The sequence below is a fragment of the Struthio camelus genome, chromosome 9 (assembly GCF_040807025.1).
Source record: "Struthio camelus isolate bStrCam1 chromosome 9, bStrCam1.hap1, whole genome shotgun sequence".
NCBI lineage: Eukaryota > Metazoa > Chordata > Aves > Struthioniformes > Struthionidae > Struthio > Struthio camelus.
This window is the reverse complement of record NC_090950.1, coordinates 34114135-34137350: the sequence shown is the minus strand read 5'-3', so window position 1 is coordinate 34137350 and position 23216 is coordinate 34114135. Positions and strand designations below refer to the sequence as shown.

At 44.0% G+C, this 23216-nt stretch overlaps 1 protein-coding gene across 1 annotated transcript in view; it reads right to left on the bottom strand.

The window, feature by feature from the left end:
- WWTR1 (WW domain containing transcription regulator 1) overlaps positions 1 to 23216 on the bottom strand; it is a 73794-nt gene that overhangs the window by 6803 nt on the left and 43775 nt on the right. The window contains exon 3 of the mRNA XM_068955125.1: positions 5968 to 6173. Coding sequence (XP_068811226.1) covers positions 5968 to 6173 — 206 coding nt within the window. The remainder of the gene's footprint in view (positions 1 to 5967; positions 6174 to 23216) is intronic.

Sequence of the window (23216 nt, the reverse complement as noted above, 5' to 3'; positions counted from 1 at the left end):
TGATGAAACGAGTAAAGGATAGGTTCTATTTAAATCCTTGCAGAAAATCTTTCTCCACTCAATCAGTTGCTCACGGTCCCCAATAAAAAAGATAAACATGTGTTTGAGGCCAGAATTTGATGTTTCGCTATGCTTGCAATTTGTTTCTTCACTGAAGAGGAACAGTCTGGTCTCTTCATAAAAAAGGTAACAATTGCTCATTGGTACTTAACATATATCGGTGCCCGTTACTGCAATGTTTCTTTTATAATCAAGTTATCAATTTAAAATATTTATTGATAAATAGTAAGTTCGAGATTTGGGGACTGCATTTTCAAATCTCACTGGAGAATGTCCCACGCTAATAAAGATAAGATTGGGACAGAAAAAAAAATAAAAGCCTTTCTCCTAGTTTGCCAACATGTAAAATGCATGCTGTCTATCACTTTGCTGTCACTATTACTAAAAACGAAATAACTGAGACCATCCTGGGCAAGATCCAAGTACTTGTCTCTTTCAGAATATTGCAACTAAATCCTAATTCGCTGCAGACACTCTACCGTTACTGGCTTGGACTTCTGCTAGCGCACTGAAACTACAGCCTCAATACTTGCCCTTTTCCTGCGAGGCCGCCTGGACCCTGCCCAGGCCGCCCAGAGAGGCTGTGCAGCCTCCATCCTTGGAGATGCCCCCAACCCGACCGGACGCAGTCCTAAGCGACCTGCTCCAGGCGACCTGCTGGACTAGACAAGCTCTGGAGGGAGGTGCCTTCCCACCCCAACCGGGCCGTGAATAAAACAGTGACCACGCACGGGCATACATCTTTCTGTACAAGATTTTATTTCTCTGTTTTGGTCATTCTTCTTATTAGTCTCTTCCTGCCAGCTCTCATGCTATTATTCTAATTATCAGACTTAAATGCAATTGTATTTTCAATACAATTGCACTGCATTAACCAGAGATGACAAAGGATAATAACCAATTATTCTATCAGAGAGCAGCACCAAAGAAAATCTACGCTCCCGTGGAGAAGAAATGGCGTCATTTGAGTTTTTATTGGCAATTAATAGGTGGATTCACAGGAGGAGAGTTTTGAAACCCTTTTGATTAGAAACGCCAGATGCCCAGCAGGGATGATATTCCAGCGCCCTGTGTTTCCGCAACAGGTAACGACACATTGGCAGCCCAAAGCTCTGTCCAAGTAATTGATTTTACAGAGCGGTTCTCACCGAACTGCCAAAGACACAGCTGATTTCTGAGACCAGTAAATTCCAGGACTTTGAACCAGTAAATTCCAGGACTTTGAAAGCCATGTCTGCACTCCACTGCTTTCCGCAGCCATTGCAGAAGTATTACGTTAGGAGAAAAGATGTGTAGGAAGAAAGTGAGGAAAGGTGTTCAGATAACACCAATCAATCCATACATGGAATAGTTTTTAAACAGAGAGAGAGAGAGAGAGAGAGAGAGAAATCTCTTCTTTATGGAACGCATTTAATTAAATGATCACAGGAAACATGAGGCTTTTCTCACTCTTATATCCTGCAAAACTACAGAACACAAGGCGCTAGCGCAGATTTCTGAAGCTCCATCAACTCACAAAATGTAGATGCACATATAATGCAAGTAAATTGGGTAAAAGATGAGATGTTGCTGTTGTTCACAGAGGGAGTTTCACATCTTTAAATTGTCCATGAAAGAAATACTCTTTCCCCTCACACTGAACTGCACAGAAATAGGCAAGACTTTCCTTAAACCCTTTCGTTTTTTCACAAACTGACTCAAGAAAGCCCAGCCAACTAAACAGTGCTGGAAAGAGCAGAGCGTTTCGTATGTCTGCTGCTGCTGACTCGTCCCTTCTGGCAAAAATAACAAACCCAAACTGCACCTGCAACACCTGAACTTTAGCGTAACAGACAGACAGAAATGCAGCAGTGTTTTAAAGACACTCCTCTCGGGGCAGCTGAAGTGGCAAGAGGAGGCTGATGGCCCCTGGAGCAAGGTGCGCGCACTGCCAAGGTGGGTATGGTCTTCTGCGTGCTGAGGGCCGGCCACCGCGGGACCTCCGCACCGCCGGCCCAGCACAGCTGCCCCGAGCGAGCCCGGGTCTAACGGCTGGTTCCTTCACGTCACGCTAACAGGAGCACAGAGGCAGCGAGGGCGTCAGCGGGGCAGAGGCCCGAGCGCGTGCCAAGGGCAGGCCGGGGCGGTCCAAGCTTCAGGGTCGCTCTTACTGGCTGGCTACTCGCAGCTTGGGTCAGCCGACCCGTGCTGCCATCGCACCTTAGGGTTACGGGACAGACGCAGGCTCTGCCTCCCTCCTGAAAGACACCCTGTATGTTATTGTAAGGGGGGAAAAAACTAAAACACCAGCAACTGCTGTGTTGACCATTCATATGGTCATACAAAATGACCATTCTTGCTAGCGCATGGGACTTGCTGCTCCTACACAAACGGCTGTGAATTTCACATAGATTTGGAGACCTTAATGCTGGCTGGCTGTTTTCTGTCCTGACACAATCAGGAAATTCAGATATTGATCTCTTTGGAAAACATGGTGCCAACTGCTGGCTGGTTCGACACGGAGAGATGCGCACCCCCGTGTACCGATCACGTACCCAGGCACAGCGTTTGGCCCTCCAAAACTGTTGACCGTTGCTGCAGTAATATCAAAGAAGCAAAGACGTCTAACATTTGTCGCAATGCTAAAATTGTAATGTGACTTCCCGCCACGCCGCATGCATCAGGCAGCGAGGGGGGAGGAGCACGCTTTGGTGTATGGTGTAGCCAGTACCCCCTTTGCTTCCCCAGCCCAGCTTGCACAGTACACGAGTTGATACTACAAGTCACCATGCAGTATGTTGCAATAAAGACGCACAGGATGCCATGCCATTTTCCGACTGAGAGTAGATCAGATGGCTTTATAATAACACAAGTAGCGTTTCTTGCAACAGAGACAGGACTTAGCTTTTGTAAATACCAGTGGGAGTCTTTATTTAGGATGCTGGAGGCTTTTCAGCTCACAAATTGTCTTGCTTTGCAAGGCCTAACTACATCCTGGAGTAGACTACATCCTGGAGTAGACTACACATTACAGTGACTAGCAATGTAAACTCACTCAGCTGCCTTCTCCCGAGCTGCCGGCGCGCGCTCCGCTCCGCTCCGGGCCGCTCTGGCTGCTGGCAGGAGCTTCACAACCTCCTCCTACAAAGCATGGACTTTAGAGGTGGGAGAACAAGCAAGCAAGAACAGGGCCAGAGGGAGTTCAAATAGCTAAACAGGCTGCTAGCAGGATCACGGCTATGACTAAGCCCGCACCAGAGAGCCCGCTCTCTTCCCACGCCCTCCTCCGCTGCGCCCGAGCGCCTGCCGGGGAAGGAGGAGGCACGCGGCAGCCTCGACCGCGGCTACGGCTCAGGGCAGAACCCCGTCCCGCGCCCGGGGCTCCCGCGCGGGCGGGCGACCGAGCACAACACAAATCCCCGTAAATTCAGGGAAGAAGTTTGCACCTGTGCAGTTTTCAGACTCAGGCCCGAACCACAAAAGTCAAACTTGGCCATGACATGAGCAGGTAAAAAACGTCAGAGGCTGCAGCGGGACCGTCTCTGCCTTTCGCCCCCGCTGCGCTCGGTGAGACCCGTGAGCACAGGCTTGCCTTGCCGCCTGCAGGGACCCTCACCGCAGCCGACGGGCGCAACCACCCCCGTAAAGACAGGCAAGTGCTTTAGCAGGAGCTCTAAACGAATGCAATGTAAATGCTTGCTTCAAACGCAGCTAGGTGGTGCTGTACAGTTTCAAAAGTTTTTAATGAATTTTTGTTAGCTAATTTGTCTTTAAAGGTCTTATTTAATGGAAAGAGGTTAAAGAGCACAAAATAAAAATGAAGCAAATCATTATTGGAAAGTATTTTTTTAGAAATACTCTCCTGTAACATTTTTTGCCGCTCTACTCTTTTCAGACATCCATTTTCATTTTCTTATCAAACCCCTCTTTTGCGAAACCCCACTATCTGACAGCATCTACATTCATCCTGAATTTGGTCTTTCTGCCAGAACAAGTTCAACTTACTAAGGTTCTACTGCTCTAACTGGGGAGCTATTCCACTTACATACAGTTTGTACATGGGGAGAAAAGTCCAATTATATTCTTGTAAAAAAGTCTATAGTAGCATAAAGACCTACACCAAACTGCATTTTCTTTATAGGATAAAAAGAAAGCGCTTTCAATACAATCCTAATAACCTTTAATTTGGCAAGCAATTGTAATGTCTATTATTACTGTTTTGAAAAGTGCTGTTTTTGTAAAATGTAATTAAAAATGTTCTAAAACAAAAGCATGGAAAAAGAGGACCTCAAAATCTCAGTCGTTACAGACATTAAAGACCTATTCTTCCAGTAATTTCACTAAGATAGTATGTTTAAATTTAAAAAACCAAGAACTAAATAACAACATATTTAGCAAAGCCAATAAAGAAAGGCTGCAGAGAGAAAACCAAAAAGCTTGCCATTAATTTGAGGTTTTCAGGACTGCTTACAAAAGAAGGTAAGTCCTTTGTGAGCACGTCTCCCTTTGGAGAAATCTGCTCTGAATATCCAGATCTCTATTTCCAACCTAAAGGCTTTAAAGGTGTAAGCACCTCTTCCTTACGTTGCGGCCCCCAATGTTTTCTAAGTGTCCCAGGCTGCTTTCAACGCTATTTCCTCTCGCTCGTTTACCTCCAGACGCGGAAGAAAGAGAGAGAGCAATGCTCTTCGCTTCCTTGTGGCTAGCCAACTGATGGCACAGACGCTGCTATTGTTCCTCGGAGCACATCCCAGCGTGAGGACTTTTGGTGGGTTTCTTTTTGCATTGTATGCAAATGCACTGACATTACAAAACACTAGAGCAACTTACTGTACTCTAATACAGCATCAGAAAAGTTCAGCCAATTGGTGTCATGAGCCCAGTAACAAATGTACTTCTACCTGCTGCCAAGAAATGTCAAACTGCATTTCTAAATACAGTATAAACAAATGTTACCCTGAAATAACCACAAATTATGGCACAGTCCCAAAGGCAAACGGACTGCAGGCTCGAAATAACCATTCCACAAAAAGATTATTTTGTGAAATTCACCATTTTCAAAGGTGGTTAGAACTGTAATTGGAGCATTTACAAGGCTACTGGCCATGATGGTGATATCCTTGACAAAATTTACTTAGTTTACACATTGTTCCTGAGGAAAACAGACTATTTATGTTCTCTGCGGAAGCTGATTAATAATACTGTGCAAAACATAGCATCATCAGCGGGAGTTCTGCCTAACAGAAGAAACACATCCTTTGCAATTGTTAAAACTGTTTGTTTCCTTAAAGCAGTGTAAAGGAAGCTTGTACAATATGAGTCATTATATAGAGCTGAACCTTAAGAAACCGAACAATAAACAAACAGAGAAACCATCTCTGGAAAATCCACAACTCAGAGGTACTCATGTAAGATATGAATCTGACTTTATTTTAGTTCAAGAGCAAAGGCTGCAGGTTATAGAGCTGGGATCAGAGTGGAGAACAACCCCAGGTACTCTGCTTTTCTCCCCAGTCAAGCCTAGACACGTTCTGTCAGGCAAACCAAGGCAGACTGGGAATTAATCGGTGATAGTTGCTCTGGATTTATACACAGCTGCAAAACACAAATTGGTCCTTACACTGCTATTATAGCCAGCAAGACACAGACCACTTCTGCAACTGTTGAGTCCGTCTCTTCACGCTGCCTCTTCCAAGGACGGCAATGTGCAGAGACAGATGGCTCTGCTCAACGCTAGTTGAGAGAAAAGACCAAACGCTCTTTGTTTTTTTCATGAAAACTCCACTCTATATTAGCTTTGTGGTTATCCTTGCCTAAAACAATGGCTAATCGTGACATAAGTAACAGCTACTAATTGTACCTGGCAAAAATCTGGATGCCCCAAACTAAAAGCGCTCAGACGAGCTAAGGACACGTCCTTGGCGTTACCTGCCGCAGCAGCTCCTCCTGCCGCATCCTGATGCGCTCCCTCTCCATCTGGATCCTCTGGAGCCTCAGCTTCTGCTGCTGCTGCTGCTGCGTGGTCAGCGCGTTGGGCACGTTCAGCAGCCCCGGCTGCGGCTGCGGCGCCTGCGCCGGGCGGCTCTGCTGCGGCATGGCTGTGCCGGCCGCTATTTGGTGCTGGTGATTCAAAACTGTGTGAAAGAACAGAAATCACCGCTGGTGAAGTAGAATTGTACTGTGAGATAACAGAGGGCTAAGGACACGTGGTGGTCACTTACAGCGAGCATGCAGTTGTTACTAATACCAAAATGACTGAAATAACCACTCCACCTGGCAAGATTTGATACTAGTAACTGCATAATCAATAAGCTGCAATATTTCACATGTATATAAAACATGCAGAATAATACTACAACACATATTTATACACATCCTGCTATGTTCAAATATTTACGTAATGATATGCAATAAATGATATGCAATAAATGATATGCATGTTTTTAACTGAAAATTCCTTAATGATTGAGTGCCTATAATATGCAGTAAGTAACTAAAATGTTTTCAACATTTACATTTTCTTTATTGACAAATCTGAATTAACTATTGTATAAAAAACCAGCAGCACAACTAACAAGCACAGTTTTACAAGCAGCGGTGTTTTCCACCGCCCTGAAGGAGAGGCACAGGGGGCGAGAGATGCTCCGCTCTGGCTAAGAAGCAAACTGCGGAGGAGCTTCTGCTCTCCGGCAGGCTATCGCCTCCCTGCGCTACCCTGGATGAGTCACGCTCTCTGGGCATTCATCTATAAACGAGGGGTTAATATTAATTTTCTATCTCACAGAAGCATTATAAACACAGTAAAGAACTTGAGGAGCTCACACATGGCAGTAATGAAAAGTAGCATTAGGACTTTCACTGAAGGACAAATCATTGTCTAACGCGATCCAGAGAGAGGCTGGGCGGCCAGAGGTTAAAAAAGCAGCGTGAGCAGAAGGTAGCAGCCACGAACAGGAACTACAGCGAACCGTCTTTCCACACCTTCCTTAACATACTTGCACTTCATTTTTCAAAGTAGGTGAAACAATAAATACACGGAAAAGACAGTTAAATGGTATTTCTGATACATTCATAAGAAAAAGTAGTAGTGAGAATTGGTACAGCTCTACTGGCACTTGCTCACTTCTCCCAACAGATGGTTTTGTCTCTTCTGAACAAAGACTGAGCCTTTTTCCCAAAGGGCCTCAGACGTTTTGCGTTTTGGGCTGCAGTGAGTGGAAAGCTAGCCCTCTCTGTTTATAGCATAAGAATTATTACCAAGGGCAAAACAGTGTAATCTGCAAGTTACTGGTACATTATACGAATTTCTTTAGCAGATTCCGCAGAAATATTTATCAACCTTGTATTGAAAGACTAGCCCAAAGTCATTGCTGTTTCAAGCAGTTACATCAGGCCAGAACTAAGTTTAATGAGTTCTCAAACGTGAGCCTGTACAAAATTAATCAAACAAGAGAGGCCAAGTTCAGGCCTGGTGTAACTCCTCTCAACATAAGTCATACAAGCTTGAAATTACAATTCATGGTCTCATTTTCAAAATGAAAATGGCCTAATAAATTAGAGACTAAAATGACTGATGTTAGGCCTGATTTAACACAACAGAGGGATTTATAGCTCTTTCATGATATCTGGATATGCAAACAGCATATTGTGTAGTTAGCGTCTTCTGAAGATGACCAAGATAGCCTTCTGCACATCTCATCAACATGTGAAACCTTCTCTGCGGGAGTACTCAGATTTGGAGATGAACCACTAACGTCCCCCCCTTGCGAGGATATTCCCAACGTTCGTCTGGGGGTAACTCTGCAGAAGGCAGAGGAGCACGGGGAGCTTTTCCTAAGCACACCTGATCTACGTCCATGTAAACCAGCTTGACTCTTTCACTTGCAAACAGAAGAAGGCTGCTCAGACAGTAATGTTACTTAAACCAACACAGTCTTTTCTGGTCAAATTCAGAAACTATAAATCAGAGCAGAACTCTCCATCGGATGGGCATTTTTGCTGAGAAACCTGTTGCAAAAAAAGTTACAAGTCTTTGTACAGCGGCACAGTTAATCTGATAATCGCACCACAGAGCCAAAATTTCAGCTGGCACCCTCAACAGAAAGGACAACTTGGTTGTGGGAACAGAACTACCTCTTCTCTTGAGAGATGCTTCTCTCCCAGCAGCAGGCTAGGACAAACCAGGAAGAAAAAGAGACCAAGATGGAAAACGGCATAGCCTCTGCTTGTTCCTCCATTTTATTTGTGAGTAAAATACATTAGTTCCCAGCAAGGCAGTCTAATGCCTTTCAAGAACCTTGTAACTTTCTTTCCTCCCACACCTTTACATTTCTAATTAAAACTGCGTACAGTACCTAAAGCCAGTCTGGATCATGGTGGCAGCCATGTACTTCTTTAAACATTCATCGACATTTTTTCAATGTCTTTTGCTAATGAGGCAATAACAAATAAAAAAGCTCTTCTCTTCCAACAAGAACACTCCAGGTAACCAAAATTATAGAAGAGGCACAAGATCTTTCTTTCCAGAGAACGAAGATTTGCATCTTCCTTTTTACCTCTCACTCACTATTGTTCTTGTCGTGTGAAAGCTGGATGCTCAGCTCAGATCCCCATTTCTCAGATATTGATATACTTAAGTTGTGGGCATGTCTGACCCTGAAGGGTAACCTGACCTTTCAGTACTGCATAAAATGAGAGAGAGGGGATGAACAACAGGGATCACTACAGAACAGCAAATACTCTTAAAAGTGTGATTATACCGCCTGGATCAAATATGCTATATCCAACTGATGCAAAATGCTGATCTGGAATTAAGCAACTGCCAGTTCCAAGGTAAACTTCTTCTGAGAGGCTGACTTCGTGCGAGCAGGCTTTATGCCTGATCGCATGTTGTCTGTCCTTCCACGACAGGAAGACAGCAGGGAGACGGGCACGGGGCAAGCATAAACTTTGCCCATTTGACAGAAGTGTTTACACGCACTCGCATCAGATCTGAATCAAATCTGTTTGCTGGGTGACCCAGTACTGCACAGGTCCAGTAACCACGGCTGTGAAACCATGATCTGAGAGCGCAGCTGCATATTTTAGCTTCAGTGGCAAACCCAGCCTGAGAAGTAATCTAAGGCAAGAGCAGCCCTGCGGTAACATAACCCTTCCACTGCTTCATTTTATGCGTGGTCCAGAAACAGCTGTATCCGCACAACTGACATCATGAAATCGGAGTATGGCCTGTTATCACTCTTCCACACCCAGCTGCTCGCTCCTGCCCACATGCTGCCTCTTTACTGGGCTGACAAGCATTTTTGTGGCCACATGGCCAACTAAAAAATGCTTGGGGAATAAAAGGAGGTATTTTCAGCTGTAGCAGTTCCCAGCCAAAGTCACTGGGTAGCCATGTAAACGCTTGTGCTGAACCAACCTAGATCTGCAGGCGGGAAGGAGAAGCTGGTTGCAGTCAACAGGCACCTGATGACACCAGCACTGACTAGCGGCAAAACCCTGAACGGTTAAACAACTGCGGTACCAAGAGGGGAAAGGCTGGGATGAGATCCGGGTGCAGGAACCAAACCACTTTCCTAACAGGGAAACAACATATGGAACCACACCTTAAGACACCGTGGGTCTAGTCTCTTCTCATTCACACTACAATAAATAATACTGTATGTAAAATGACATAAATCATATTAACGTAAAACTGGTGTTAAATTTCCAGGACCACAAACGCTTAGGCAGGTATTTCACTCTTGTCACGCATAAGCATCTGCTTAAATCTTTGGCATGCTAGGGGCTGAGGAACAGGGCAATCGTGCTCAGGATCCGTGCTGGCTGGAGGATTACCACAATATAGCAAGTTCTCCTTAAGAAAATGGTTTTCATCTAAGCAATACATGCAAATGATACAACCAGGCAAAGTCAAGTTCAGATTCGTGGCCTGTACAGCATGTCCGGGGGACGCTCAGGGCTAGAGCCTGAACTGTAACGTCGCTTGTCACGGAGCGATCTGTGGCCTTTGCTGTGTTCAGTTCTGCAGAGAGCGCAGCCTCCTGCTCTTCACCGCCGACGGCACCCACGCTGCCCCACCGGCAGAACTGCAGCGACACGGCAACGCCGGGGATGCTTGTCCCGGGCGATGACCCCAAGACCTCGCCAAGCTGTTTCTTCTTCTCGCGAAGAGGGCAGAAGGTTTTGGTTCAGTCAGCTCTAAATCTAGGAGGCGTAACTCGCTCTTCTTGCAAGCAGGGCTCTCCGTGGGAACGTACGCCGAGGGACGACACGAGGCTCCCTTCAGTGGACGGAGTGAACGCTGCCCCGCCTGACCTTCGGGCACAGCAATTACAGCCCGCTGATTCTCCCACAAGCAAAGTTTTGCAGCGCGTGATCGTACTGCTAAGAAACAACAAAAATCCATTCCACTTCTGAAAAAAGTGATTTACATCATCTCGATTCGCTAAGGACACATCTACGGGACAGTTTTACGGGTTTCGGGGCCGGAGGCGCACAGAAGGCCGCGGGGCGGCAGGAGCCCCCCAGCCAGCTCCACCACCCGCACCGCTCGGCCCCGCTGCCCCTTCCTCCGGCCCCTCTCCACAGAGGCCCGTGCATCCCAGGCCTTTCGACACAGGTCCAGAGACACAGCTCTGGTCAAAACTGCCACCACCTGGAAGAGCCTTCAGAAGGCCGGCTGAGGTACGACTCAGAGAGAGGAGCTAACCCAGCGTCGTTTGAACCTGCTGACACCGCGTTCTTCTCCAGCAGACGCTGCTTGCAGAAGAAAACGGGATTCAGGTAACTCTCCCTTCGGCGTGCAGGCCAGGCACCTGCTTTCACAGCAGCTCAGAAAAACCCAATACAGAGGAGCCACGGGTCTGCGCTTTCACTGCGCTTTCACACAACTACAGACAGCTTCGTCACGGTATCTGCTAAAATATGCTTATTGATAAAGTCTAATTTAAAACGAGCCATTAAACTGATATGGCAATAAAATCACTTTTTTAATCATTCAAAACTAATTCATGAGTGCACAAACGGGAAGGCCAAAATTCTGATCTCACCGGCTGTCTAACAGCGTCCTTCCACTTGACTTACTCCTGAGCGCAATCACAGCGACGCCCCGCAAGCAAATTCAGGACACGAGGTCTACTTTTGTGAAGTCAAAACTAGTTTTTATGTATGTACGTGCATACATAGTGCACATTCAGTCAATCTAGCACAAATATTTACAGGAAACAAAAATAGCATAAGGCAATTCTTTTTCTTTTCTGTATTAGGCAATTCTTTCTGTTTTCTGTCCGTTAACTAGAAGACAAAATGAACCCAAAATCTAGCACACAGCGTAGTATACTATGGGACATTCTGCGGCACTTCCCACAGCAACTGCTGCATTCAGCTGCTCTAAAAATATATCCTGGGGTCAAAATGTTATATGTACAGTAATAAAACAGCTGAGTCCAGGAACTAGCTGAAGGGTAATTAGATCATGGTAAATTTGTAGGTACCCTTTTGCACTGATTCCACTGAAAGGCGCTATACACTGTTATGAGCAAACCTTTAGTTAAGTTCTTCAAATTGTAGGGCTTTTCTGTAGCAGCCATTCATATGCTATGGCGTGCGGGACGCGTCCTCTGCAAAACAGCCCGTGCCAATCAGTGGTCCTATGGACGTTCGGAAAGCCGTGGCCCTCACCTCCCTGGGGCTGCTGAAGCCTGGGCTGTCCGAACAGCAGCCCATCAGCCCCAGCTGGAAGAGCCCCCACAGGATAAATCACGAGGGCAGACAAGACTACAGCGTTCAGGAGAGACTGTTGACGTTCCCCTAGCGAAACGCCTTCGAGTTGCAGGGAAAACCTAACTGAACCATCCAGGAAAACGAACTAAATAGTAACAGCCAGTACAGCAGAGCAAAGCAAGAATACCAAATTCGGCTACGGGTACCCTGAATTAAGACAGAGACAGGCTGACTGAGAACGTAGCCCGGCAGGAATATGGAAGAGAGGGATAAAAACGCCAAGATTGTACACAACAGTCAAAAGACTGAGAGAAACAGAACCACTTGAAGGTTTTGGTGCCACAGACACCCTTGGGCAACTCTGAGAGTTGGGTACATGTAGCGATTGTAGGCACCAGTCATCTTCAGTGAAGAGGTTTGCAACTGCACAAGCAATTACAGTACTTTTGATATTAGGCAATCCAAAGACGCTCTGCTCCATGCGCTCCTGATTTACCTAAGACAAGCATTCTTCCTTTTATGGCGCTAAGAACAGCATCCAGCATTGATATTCTCCAGATAGGCCAGGAGTGAAACAGTTAAATTTGAAGGTACCAACATGTTATTCAGCGTGTAGGTTCGTTCTGTTATTTATGCAGATCAGTACTAGCTGTATCTAACAGATCTGGATTAGTCCCGCGCTGGATCCAGGGCCAGTCAGGGTCCATAAGCAGCTGTATCACCTATAGGTCGTGCAAAGCCTACGCTCATAAATCCTTCCGTACCTTGTGGAAAGCATGCAGACACACCAAAGTATCTCTGCAACGTGCTCCTAGAACCGGCAGCTCTGGGCAGAATAGCACAGACATGCCAGTGTGCCACTCTATGTGACTTCTCCAGAGGCACTCTGGTCCTTCAGAGGCACATGTTGTTTGATCCCCAAGCTAAGCCTCCTTCAACTCATGGACGGCAGTGCAAAGACATCCACTTCATTTTGTGGAAGTATAATAGCACCAGCTTTGACAGGAACATACCACATCTGGGCTGGATCTTCACACAATTTCAGATCTGCAGTTCTCTGCATGATGCTCCTAAGATAACAAAAGAGCTGACTATACTAGCCGAACGCAGACAGGCTTATACTGAAAACAGAAGTTTCCTACATCAACAGCTATTGATTTCTGAGAAATTCTGACCTGACCTAAGAATATAGGAAGACCTAAAGAAATGTCCAGGTCAAAAAACATGAAGAAGGTCTACCACTGATAAATCATCTTTCCAGGTTCCCTGCAAACCTAGCGGCAACTTGAGACAGACTATGCACTGTAAGGAAACGTGGCGATGTTGCAGACAGAGCCAGAGGAAACAAAGCCAGAGACAGGCACCGGCAGTGCTAATGCGAAACCCACAGCATGCTTATTCCTCATAAATGAGCTAACAGCCCTGAAATCTTACAGTTTTGCAGCGCATTAAAGCTACTGAATGGTGCTTCAGAAAACTTAAGGCAGTACTGCTGCATAAGCTGCACCCAAAAGCATTTGCTACCGGAGTCTTGACAAAGAAAGGAGAACGGGGACTTCTGGATGTGCTGAACAATTCCACTAGGAAGGTAGCTGGATACACAGCTTTGAGGTGCTTGGCAGAAATCTGTGCAAGTGGTGCACAGAGCATCTGAGCATACAGAGCAAATCAGCAATCTGGAGTTTACCATGCACGGTAGTTATAGCGAAAGTGCAGTAAGTCCATCCATGGCTTTTGGAAATTACAGTCCTACTGCACAGTGACTGCATAGCACTTGAATAGTAAACTAAATGCTTCCGTAAAGTGCCAGGCTGCCTATTCATACGCAGTTCAACTGATCTGATGTGTTTTTCAAGTAGGATGCCAGAAACTAGTAATTCCAAACAAATGTTAAAAAAAAAAAAAATCCTTACACCAGAATAAAGTCTGGGTGAAAAAGGAAGCCACACCTGAGGACATCTGGACATACTATAGCTCCACTGAGCTAGCTGCTCTGCTGGAGAGGAGATCGTAGATGTTGTCCAATGCCTAAAACTTCCTGACTGCATGGGGAGACTATGCCAAGGTACATGTGGAAATAAGCCAAAGTACTAGCAAATGATTTGTGTTTTGCTACATATGAAAAATTACTTCACGCCAAACAAATCTCCTTTATTATAAAAGACATCTTTATATATTGTAAAGTCAAAGAGTCTGCTCACATTGGCCCCATGCATGCTTCCTGATATCTTGTGACAAAAAATATGATCATCTTCCTTCACTGTGGCAAAAAAATTATGGAAGTTCCCAACGCATTAGTCCTGGAATGATATATTTAGAATGGGTGGGCCATCCCCAAAATAAATTAAATACAAAGTTCAGATTTTCTGGAAGCCTTTTACGTGACCTGTTTTTTGTTGAACATCATGATATACTTTTACCAAATGTATGCTAGCAAAACTGACACTGAGGTTTACAGACCCACGCAGGTTAGACATTGCCCTGGACAGGACAATTCCAAAAGTATGTCTCAATAGAATATTTGATTCTTGTCATTATTAAACTCTCGTTTACACAGTATTTGGTAAAGAAGTATGCTTTCATAGATAACTACCTGCATCCTTCCAGATTTTTTGTTTTCAACAGAATCAATACCATTAAAAGCTACAGTCACATTTGTATGATATAAATACAATTGTGCCAACACTTTTGATCGCTAAAACAATCTCCCTCTTTTCTCCCACCCCACTTGCCTTTTCTGTGCACAACGCCATATTAGTGTTTCCAGTTAGGTCTTATCCTGCCAAGGTATCTGCTTGTCAAAAACTAGCATCCAAGCAGAAATCTAGTCTCCTCAGAAGAGGTGTGGAAGCGTATGATCATGTAGTCTCTACAGGACCAAGAGTTATCACTGCTTTTCCCTTTTCATTGTGTGAGTTCTTCAAACAATAAGAAAGAAAACTATTTTGGGAGTAGAAGGTGGGTAGCTTTCCCTAAAGGTAGAGCCACAAAAACATGTAGTGGGAAACAAATATAGTACCTGGAACGCGTTTAAGCATGTTGGATATGGCTGGTATTGGCTAGATTTCAAATCAATAGTGGATCTTTAAATAGACTCTTTGAAATGAAAAGCATCCCAATAATGCAAAACTGTCCCTGTGCTCCATATGTAAATTCATTTTGAGAGAAGTCTTTTTACCTGACCAGGTTTGTTACTGTACTTTTCCTGGAACTACCCCAAACCGTTACGGACGAACTATCACCGTTCTTGACAGAGCCACAGAGTTGAACACGTTACAGTAAGACTTTTTTGGTACCTAGTTGATATCGCTGTGTCACTGAAAGGTCTGAAGGAGCCCAGCAAAGTCAAAGGGAAGTCTCACGTCAACTCCAATGAGCAACTTTACAGAACAGCGACATTCAGCAAAGTCTGTTCCTTACGATATAATCATATGGTACATCCGTTGTCATATTTACTTGACTTTATTAATGCCTGTCATGATTTATATTTGAATTTTGAATTTATATTTGAACATTATGAGAAGCATAACAGAATTTGGGTTAGAAAGAAAAACCTGCAGTTCACGTTCCAACGAGACTGCCCGATAAGAACGCCAAATTCAGTTCAGTGACGCTCACCCAACAGATCGGAGATGCTTTAACAACTCTTTTCAGCTTGCTTTTCAGGGGAACCTTAAGACCTGAGCGCTGCTTCTGAGAAGTCCAAAGGCAACTAAGAAAAGGCAACTGGTCTTCAGTAAGCTCAAATTCACTAGGCAGGGTTTGGCGCCCCCCCCCTTGGAACATCTCTAAGGTGCTGCAAACAAACGGAAAACCCAAAAAGCTCAAACCTCCCCTCTCTATAGTAAAGGAGATGAGATGGGACTTAGCAAGTGAAAAGCATTTGTCCTTCTAGCAGACAGATTCAAGGTGGCATTTATAATTCAGTTCTCTTGTAGGAAACAAATTTGTTTCACAAAATGAAGCAAGCCTCTTCAATGAACAGCTGGTGCACAATTTCTCAGCTCAAATGAAAGTGAGTAAAAATGTGGAGCTAAGATCAAAACCTAGAGCATGGGCCAGTCTCATTGCAGTACAACCATTTAGTTCACCTCTCAGGTTGGATTTATGCAATTTTCTTCTAGCAGTTAGACGAGCAATAAGCCAATTTTTTATTGCTTTTTTTTGCTTTTAAAATAATTATATGCTTGTGAATTAGGTTTTCTGATATTGAAGGAGACCTTTCTGTTGATTACTTTGCTGGATATATACTAAACAAGGATTATCCTGTGGGCAAGAGGATCTGCAAGCTGCAGAAGCCAAAACATGCAGGTGTCAATTGTTTCTGACATATGTGTTGGACTGATTGTACCAGCTTTTATTATTTTAGTGTCAGAAGCGTCCGGGTGCAGCTGTGGAGCCTTTTCTCTACTCTGTCTATAGGCAGTCCAGCGCCTAATTCATAGGAACTGGCCAGCATCAGGTGTCACGCAGCACAGGCTGATGAAAAACACATGTCTATGGAGGTTAAAAAGAAAAAAAAAAAAAGTCCATATTACAATTTCGACTTAGTCACGACATCGGGAAGAAAAAAAGACCAGGCTCCCCTCCTTCTCTCTCTCTCTCTGCTTCTGCCAACAAAGAACTGCTTGTTTCACTTATTTCCCAGAAACAGCATTAGCCTTCCAACAAGGTCAGCAAAAAATGCTGCTTTTCAGTTCGGGTGCTTTTTGTTCCAAAAATCTGTAAAGTATTAAAGCAAAAAGTTGTACTATCCCAGTGCACAGAGAGTCCTTTATTCAGATTTCTGGGCTGAAAATAGTTATACAGAAATTTCTCAACAGTTTCTACTGGTAAGGTCTGCGATAGGCACATTTAACTAACGCTTCCTCTCTTCAGTGCTTCAGGCCTAAAAAAAAAACCTGCAGGTGCAGCAGCAAAGCTAGGAATTAGCAGAAAATTGTTTAAAAGATTAGAGATTTACTCTATAGGCACTTAGATCTTTTCCTTTTAAGAATATTTGAATATTGAATAAATAACAACGAACAAATAACAGTGGGGGCTGTCTGACCGGAGAGACAGCTTAAATGCTAACGACCGATTCCTGATGACCATTATTATTTAAAATAATTATTATACGTTGTTTACTTGTAACTGTTCTGTGGCATCTTTAGCTTTTGCGTTTTATTCACTTGGAAACTATGCAAGGGACGTTCCACTCCTGCGCTAGCACACGCTTGCACTGTTAACCTTGAAGGGAAACGCTTATACCACTAGGAACTTCTTTCCAGTTACAAATTACTAGATTTTGAAAAAATACCAACATCTCTTCTGAACACATCGACCTTCAATATCTCAGATTCACTAGACAGTAAGTTGCTGGTTTAAAAGTGTTCTTTGAGACATCTGGATTTAATCTACCTGCTACTGAAGTTGATTGCTATTAGTCTCTACGGCTGATACTGACTGCCCTTAAAATATGAATAAATTACTCCATTTGAAATCTGCCTCATAAATTACTTCTTGGAGGTTTTTTAACTGCAAATAATCAAAATACATTCTTTCCCAAAGCTGTGCGGTAAATCCTCACTCCCACAGAACGTGCAGATCCTCCACACTGGTTCCAGCTCTCCTCTACGTCTTACTTCATCAGCCAGAAACAGGTCCCAAAATTATTCACATTGACCACATCTGAATTGTGTCAGCTCCCTTAGGATACCCAGTAATTAAACATGACCTGTAACAGGAAGCCTATCTACCGTGCAGGTGGTGTACGGATACAGGTTACAGGTGGGGAAAAAAGCGTCCCTCTCAGTATTATGTATTTCTAGCCAAAATTCCAGCCAAAACAAAACAAGTCTCACAAAGTCTAGACCACTTCACGTACGTTAGTTTTCGCTAAAACATGTACTGCCTATTTTTAAACACCTTGGGAGTTTGTGTGTTATCTCCAGGGACTCACTTTGACACTGCAACCAAAACTGCATTTTATCATCTTCAAACAATAGCAGCTACACCTCTTTTATCATGGCAGGATATGGAAACTTTGGTTCATGTGTTTATTGCTCTTAGGCAGGATTACTGCAACGTTTTATTGACTGGATTTCCTGGCTGATTGAAAAAATGAAAGCAGGTGCAAAGTGCCATAACCCCAAGTTGTATCCAGAACCAATTAAATTACCCGCAGCAACACAGCTGAAGACTAAACTTTTCAGATTCACAGAGGAATTTCTGCAGCACAAACAGCTGTCAGTGTAAGGTGCTCTCCACGTTAAATTCTATTGTTTAATACATAATGTCTTTCACCATCTAGAACCACTGTATTTCATTGCTAAAACTATCCTCCTCCAATCACTTGGCTCACGCCTGCTGGTAAATCTTGATAAAGGAGTAAGCTTCTAATGGAAGGAGCTTTATCTTCTTCGGTAGAAAAAATCCAAATGATTCTTCACCCGCCGTTCAATACAATAAGTTAATATCATTGAACTGTCAGGATCAGTGACCCCAAAGAGATTAAAATCAGGCTCTCCATTGTTTTATGCCTGAATGTCTTGATAACGTCCCTAGCTTCTACCACAGATGTGCCATGAATTTTTTTTTTTTAATACTCTGCATTTACACATGCTCTAATCAGGTGAAAGACATTATCAAGTGCAAACAAAAGCATATGTAGCACCATTCTCTCTCTGCCAGAAAACTGTTCTCTAGTCTTAAATTCGTATTACACATTCTGAAATTCCACCATCTGGTGTTCATGAAATAGCACCTACTTGTTTACGATGCCAGCCTCCTATCTGGTAAAAGTGTGGAAAGAATTGCACCAGCATCCTCTGATCTGTCACAGAGGTTTTCAAGACCTGGCAGGTTAAGCCCTGAGCAACCTCATCTGATCTCACAGCTGACCCTGTTTGATCAGGGGTGGGCAAGGCATGAGGCCCCCTCCCACCCAAATTATTCTGTGATGCTACGACCTTACATTTTGCAAGGCCCCAGTCCTCTGCAACGTGTGGGAACTCATCCAGTTTTCCTCCCTTCCCCAGAGCAGGCACCCTTGCCTTTGCAAACTCGTAACATTGCTGCTTTCCTTTCAGTAGCTGTCCCTCGATTCAGTACAGTTGCATGAGTTCTCAGTTTCTTATAATACTCCTAAGAGGATGCCACTAGCCCATAACTGTTAAAAAAGCAGCAGCGCAGGCACAGATTAAACAGTCTGCTCCAGATACAAATGGACTATGAGAAGACTGGAAACCTCAGGAATTACAATTTTAAGCATCTTTATACTATTTTCTTTTTTTTTTTCTTGCAAATGTATATGTTAATGAATTCATCTTTGCAGAACCTAAGAGAATGCGTGGTTAAGAAGTATGTCAGCGATCAGAATTAAGAGCGATCCAGGCACGTTTTCTTAAGACTGGATTAGCTGGGCCAAGAGATCACGTACACTAAGATAGTAATTTATAAGTTATGAAGTTAACAAGTTATCAACCATAATACATTAGGAAGAAGAAATAGAACAGGGAGAACAAAGGGCAAGAGAAGATGGCTCAGCACTAACGTGTAAGGTGTGGGATGGGAGCTCCTACACAAAACACAGCTCTGCTCCAGCTCTCTCTGCTTCATCTCCTTGGCACCTCTTCCCTGACAGCCAGCTCACACCCCACAGCAGCTTTCAGGAGCACGTGCACCTATCAATCACGTCTCTGGGCAAAGACTGCTGAGGCATCCAAGCTCTCTCCGTGCCAGAAATGGAAAACGCCAAGCGGTGAAGTCAGGTAGAAATCCCATTTCTGCTGCTGCTGCTGGACTACGAACAGCGAAGAGAGAGGCAAAGATGATGGCAGCACCGGAGGAAGGTTAGGGCTACAAAGATGATTAGAGGGCTGGAGCACCTCTCCTAGGAAGAAAGGCTGCGAGAGCTGGGCCTGTTGAGCCTGGAGAAGAGAAGATTGAGAGGGGATCTGATCAACGTGTACAAGTATCTGAAGGGGGAGTGTCAAGAGGATGAGGCCAGCCTCTTCTCCGTGGTGCCCAGCAACAGGACAAGAGGCAACGGGCACAAACTGAACCACAGGAAGTTCCATCTGAACCTGAGAAAAAACTTCTTCACTGTGAGGGTGACAGAGCATTGGACCAGGTTGCCCAGAGGGGTAGTGGAGTCTCCTTCCCTGGAGATATTCAAAACCCGTCTGGACGTGATCCTGGGAAATATGCTCTAGAGGACCCTGCTTGAGCAGGGAGGTTGGACTAGAAGATCTCCAGAGGTCCCTTCCAACCTAAACGACTCTGTGATTCTGTGAAGCGCCGGGGACGTGCAGCCAGGCTGCAACTCCCTGAATTCAGCTAGAGCGAACGCGCATTGAACCACACTACTGAGTTAGACTGAAAGTCCCTATTCTCTCCCGAATAAACTCAAAGGCATTTTACAAAGTGGCAGAAGGCCAAAAAACTCTCAAACCACTGAACTCAGGGTACGACTTAACACACAGCTGGTCACTTGGACAGGACCTGGAATAACTGTGCCTTGCGAAGTCTGTCTGCTTCTCACAAGTGTAGCAGCTGAGTTAGGAAAAGATACCACTTCTCCCTTTACACCTTAATTAACTGGCCGTATCATGGCATGCCACTTTGCCAAGAAGGCCAAGTTTTTTGCAGCCAGAGCCTGTTTTTTTCTTAGAAGCTTCCTAAGTATCTCAAGCATATAAATTCAAGCTGATTTATATAGAAAATATAAATACTATGAGAAGTTTTTGTTACTTTATGTTAAAATACTTTGTAGACTGTTAAACAATAATTAAATGAAGGCCAGACTGTGCTCACTAACCGGAGGAGGAGTGCAATCACAAAAGAAATCTCATTAAAGCAGTTTGAAGGCGGCAGGATGAAAATAAAAAAAAGGGTTTTTTGGAGAGTTGCATAACATAGACTAGAGGAGGACTACAAAACAAGTAGCTGATCATCTTAGTAGTTAATTAAAAATTGTTGCAAAAGGCAAAATTTTTTAAAAGGCAAAAGAGCTCATTCTTTTCCCAGAACTTTCATACACACAGCCAAAAGCACGCTCCACAGTCTCCTCGCCCCAGTGGCTGCCGCTAAGGCACGCTAGCTTCCCCTCCCTGGCAGTCCGGCAGCGCCAGGGGGCAATTTAGTCACCTAAGCCAGGCAGTAGCTTGGCAATCAGCCTGGCTGCAGGGCAACTGCGCTCGCAGGAGGTCTGCCGAGCCTGGGCCCCCACTCAGGGACCCTAAAACTAGGGTGTACAGGTACCCCTCCCACCACATAAAGGTTTTTTGGTTGGTTTGGTTGGTTTTTTTCAGCAAGGGCAAACTGATAGAGAGTCCACTTACAGCTTACTTTTAGGTAATATTTTATCAGTCAGCTGAGAAAGCTTAATTTATGTTTTTAGACCAGGCAGAAAGCAGATCCATGTGCAGATTCAGCACCAAACTAAGCAGTCTATATGCAGCACTTAAGAAGAGCCAAGAAGTGCAGTGCTTCCAGTCTTCTTCAGAGACTGATCATTTTCCCGGCCGCAGTCCAACAAAAAAAAAGTATAGTTAGAAGATTCCTGTTGACGTTCTTCTTTCCATCTACTGTCTTAGGGCAAAAAAAGGGTAAAGCGTTTAGAAAGGGTGACTGGGCAAGTCTGAATATTTGCTAACCTGCAACGTTTTCAGTACCTGAGACAAATTTCCCTTACCTTTCATGAAACTGTATTGACTTTAGTGGTCTTGTGTAAGCGAGTGCAGAAATCGGCCTAGCATACATTAGTTTTATGTAAATGTAGCTGGCAGCTTAACAAGAGGGCATCAAAGAAAGAAATGCCTTCAGATACCTTTATTACGTAACGTTTAAAAAGGACTGCTTTAAATGTTAGTGAGAAAGCCAAAGCGGTAAAGTTATAGAAAAACAGAGATGTCTAGCTCATAAAGGGACGACATAAAACCACAGTTAAAAAAAAAAATTATAAAAAGGACAGCAGACTTCTTAAGGTATGCCTACACATTTCAATGAACTTTTGCTGTATGTCTCTGTCTCGAGCACAAGCACACGAGGATGTGGTATCACTTAGTCACACTATTTGCCTTCGACAGAATGTCAGTAAGTGCTTTGTATGCTTCCCAGAAAATATAGCTGGAAGGAGGTTATAAACTAAAGCAACAAGCTGTACAGAACAGACCGTATTTTCCATCTCTCCACAAGAAGCATAACAAGGAAAACACATGTGTTAGTAATTGAAAGTGCAGACCAGAATTCAGACCTGGAATACTTAAATCCCTCTCTTGTAGGTGGCACATCTTCAAAAGAAAAACTTATTATTTCTTTAATCCCTACAGTACCAAAAAACGCTAAGGCAACAGACAGAGGCATAGTCTTCATTTGCAAAAAAGTCATGAACCAACTCTGGCCAGAAAGGAGGTTTCACTTGTTATCCAGTTTCCATTTTTCCTGTGATGTCTGCAAGATGTTGGCACAACCACATCTGGCTTGGAGGCCTGACCGCTAGCCCAACCAACTGCTCAGTGCAGTGTCTGAGCACATCCGAGAGAGCAGGTTCAGCAGTAACACTGTGAGTATCACAGTTGACCAGAAAGGTATATCCCTTCCTTTTGGCCAAGATAGTTTCAAAATAGAGACATTCTAATTTAGCGCTGGAAACTGTACTCACATGTAGTTTAAACTGGCACATGAAGTATTTGGAGGCTACTGTAACCTGCTCAGAATACCACAATCTTGTAATTTCTGTACACTTTCTAGATAAATAATTTTGTCACGTTTTTACATCAAATGGTATTCCCATTTGGTGTGGTCGTTCAGATAGATTGGAAAAGGAGGAACTGTGATGCTGGATTTAATAAAGGGGCGCTGAAAGCAATACCCTACTGTATAGCCAGATTTGCTTGCTCCTAAAGCAGTGTCACAGCATCCCTTTAGAAAGACACTAGAACCACACAGAGTTCACCCAAACGCGTTGATAAAATGTTTCTTCGTTAAACAGACATGGACGCAGTGGAAATGTGTACATTTCATTTGCAGTATACTAGTGTTTAGGAGATTCAGTCACAGGCTAGATCTCACTGTGCTAAGTGCTGTACAAATACGTAAGAAAAACATGGTACCTCATCTACACATGTGAGAGGTACTTAATGAAATATATTCTGTATTTGATGTGACAGATTTTGAAGTCTGTGGAAATGTCCCTTTTGGGCATCCAAAGTCCCTTCCAGAAGAGGCTCAAATCGAAACCCTCAGAGTATTATTGACTTTCCTTTCGAATCCTTTGTATCCTGAAAAAGACCCTCCTCGAAGCTTCAATGTACAAATATTTCAGTATGGGAATTAGCTTTCATTCGCTTCCACTCACGAATCTGGGGAAAAACCTTACTGTCCTGATTCATGGGATCTTCTCTGTTTTTTAATTATATGGAACATTAACAGATGTCAACCTAAGCTGAAGAGCTGGTAAGAACGAAAAA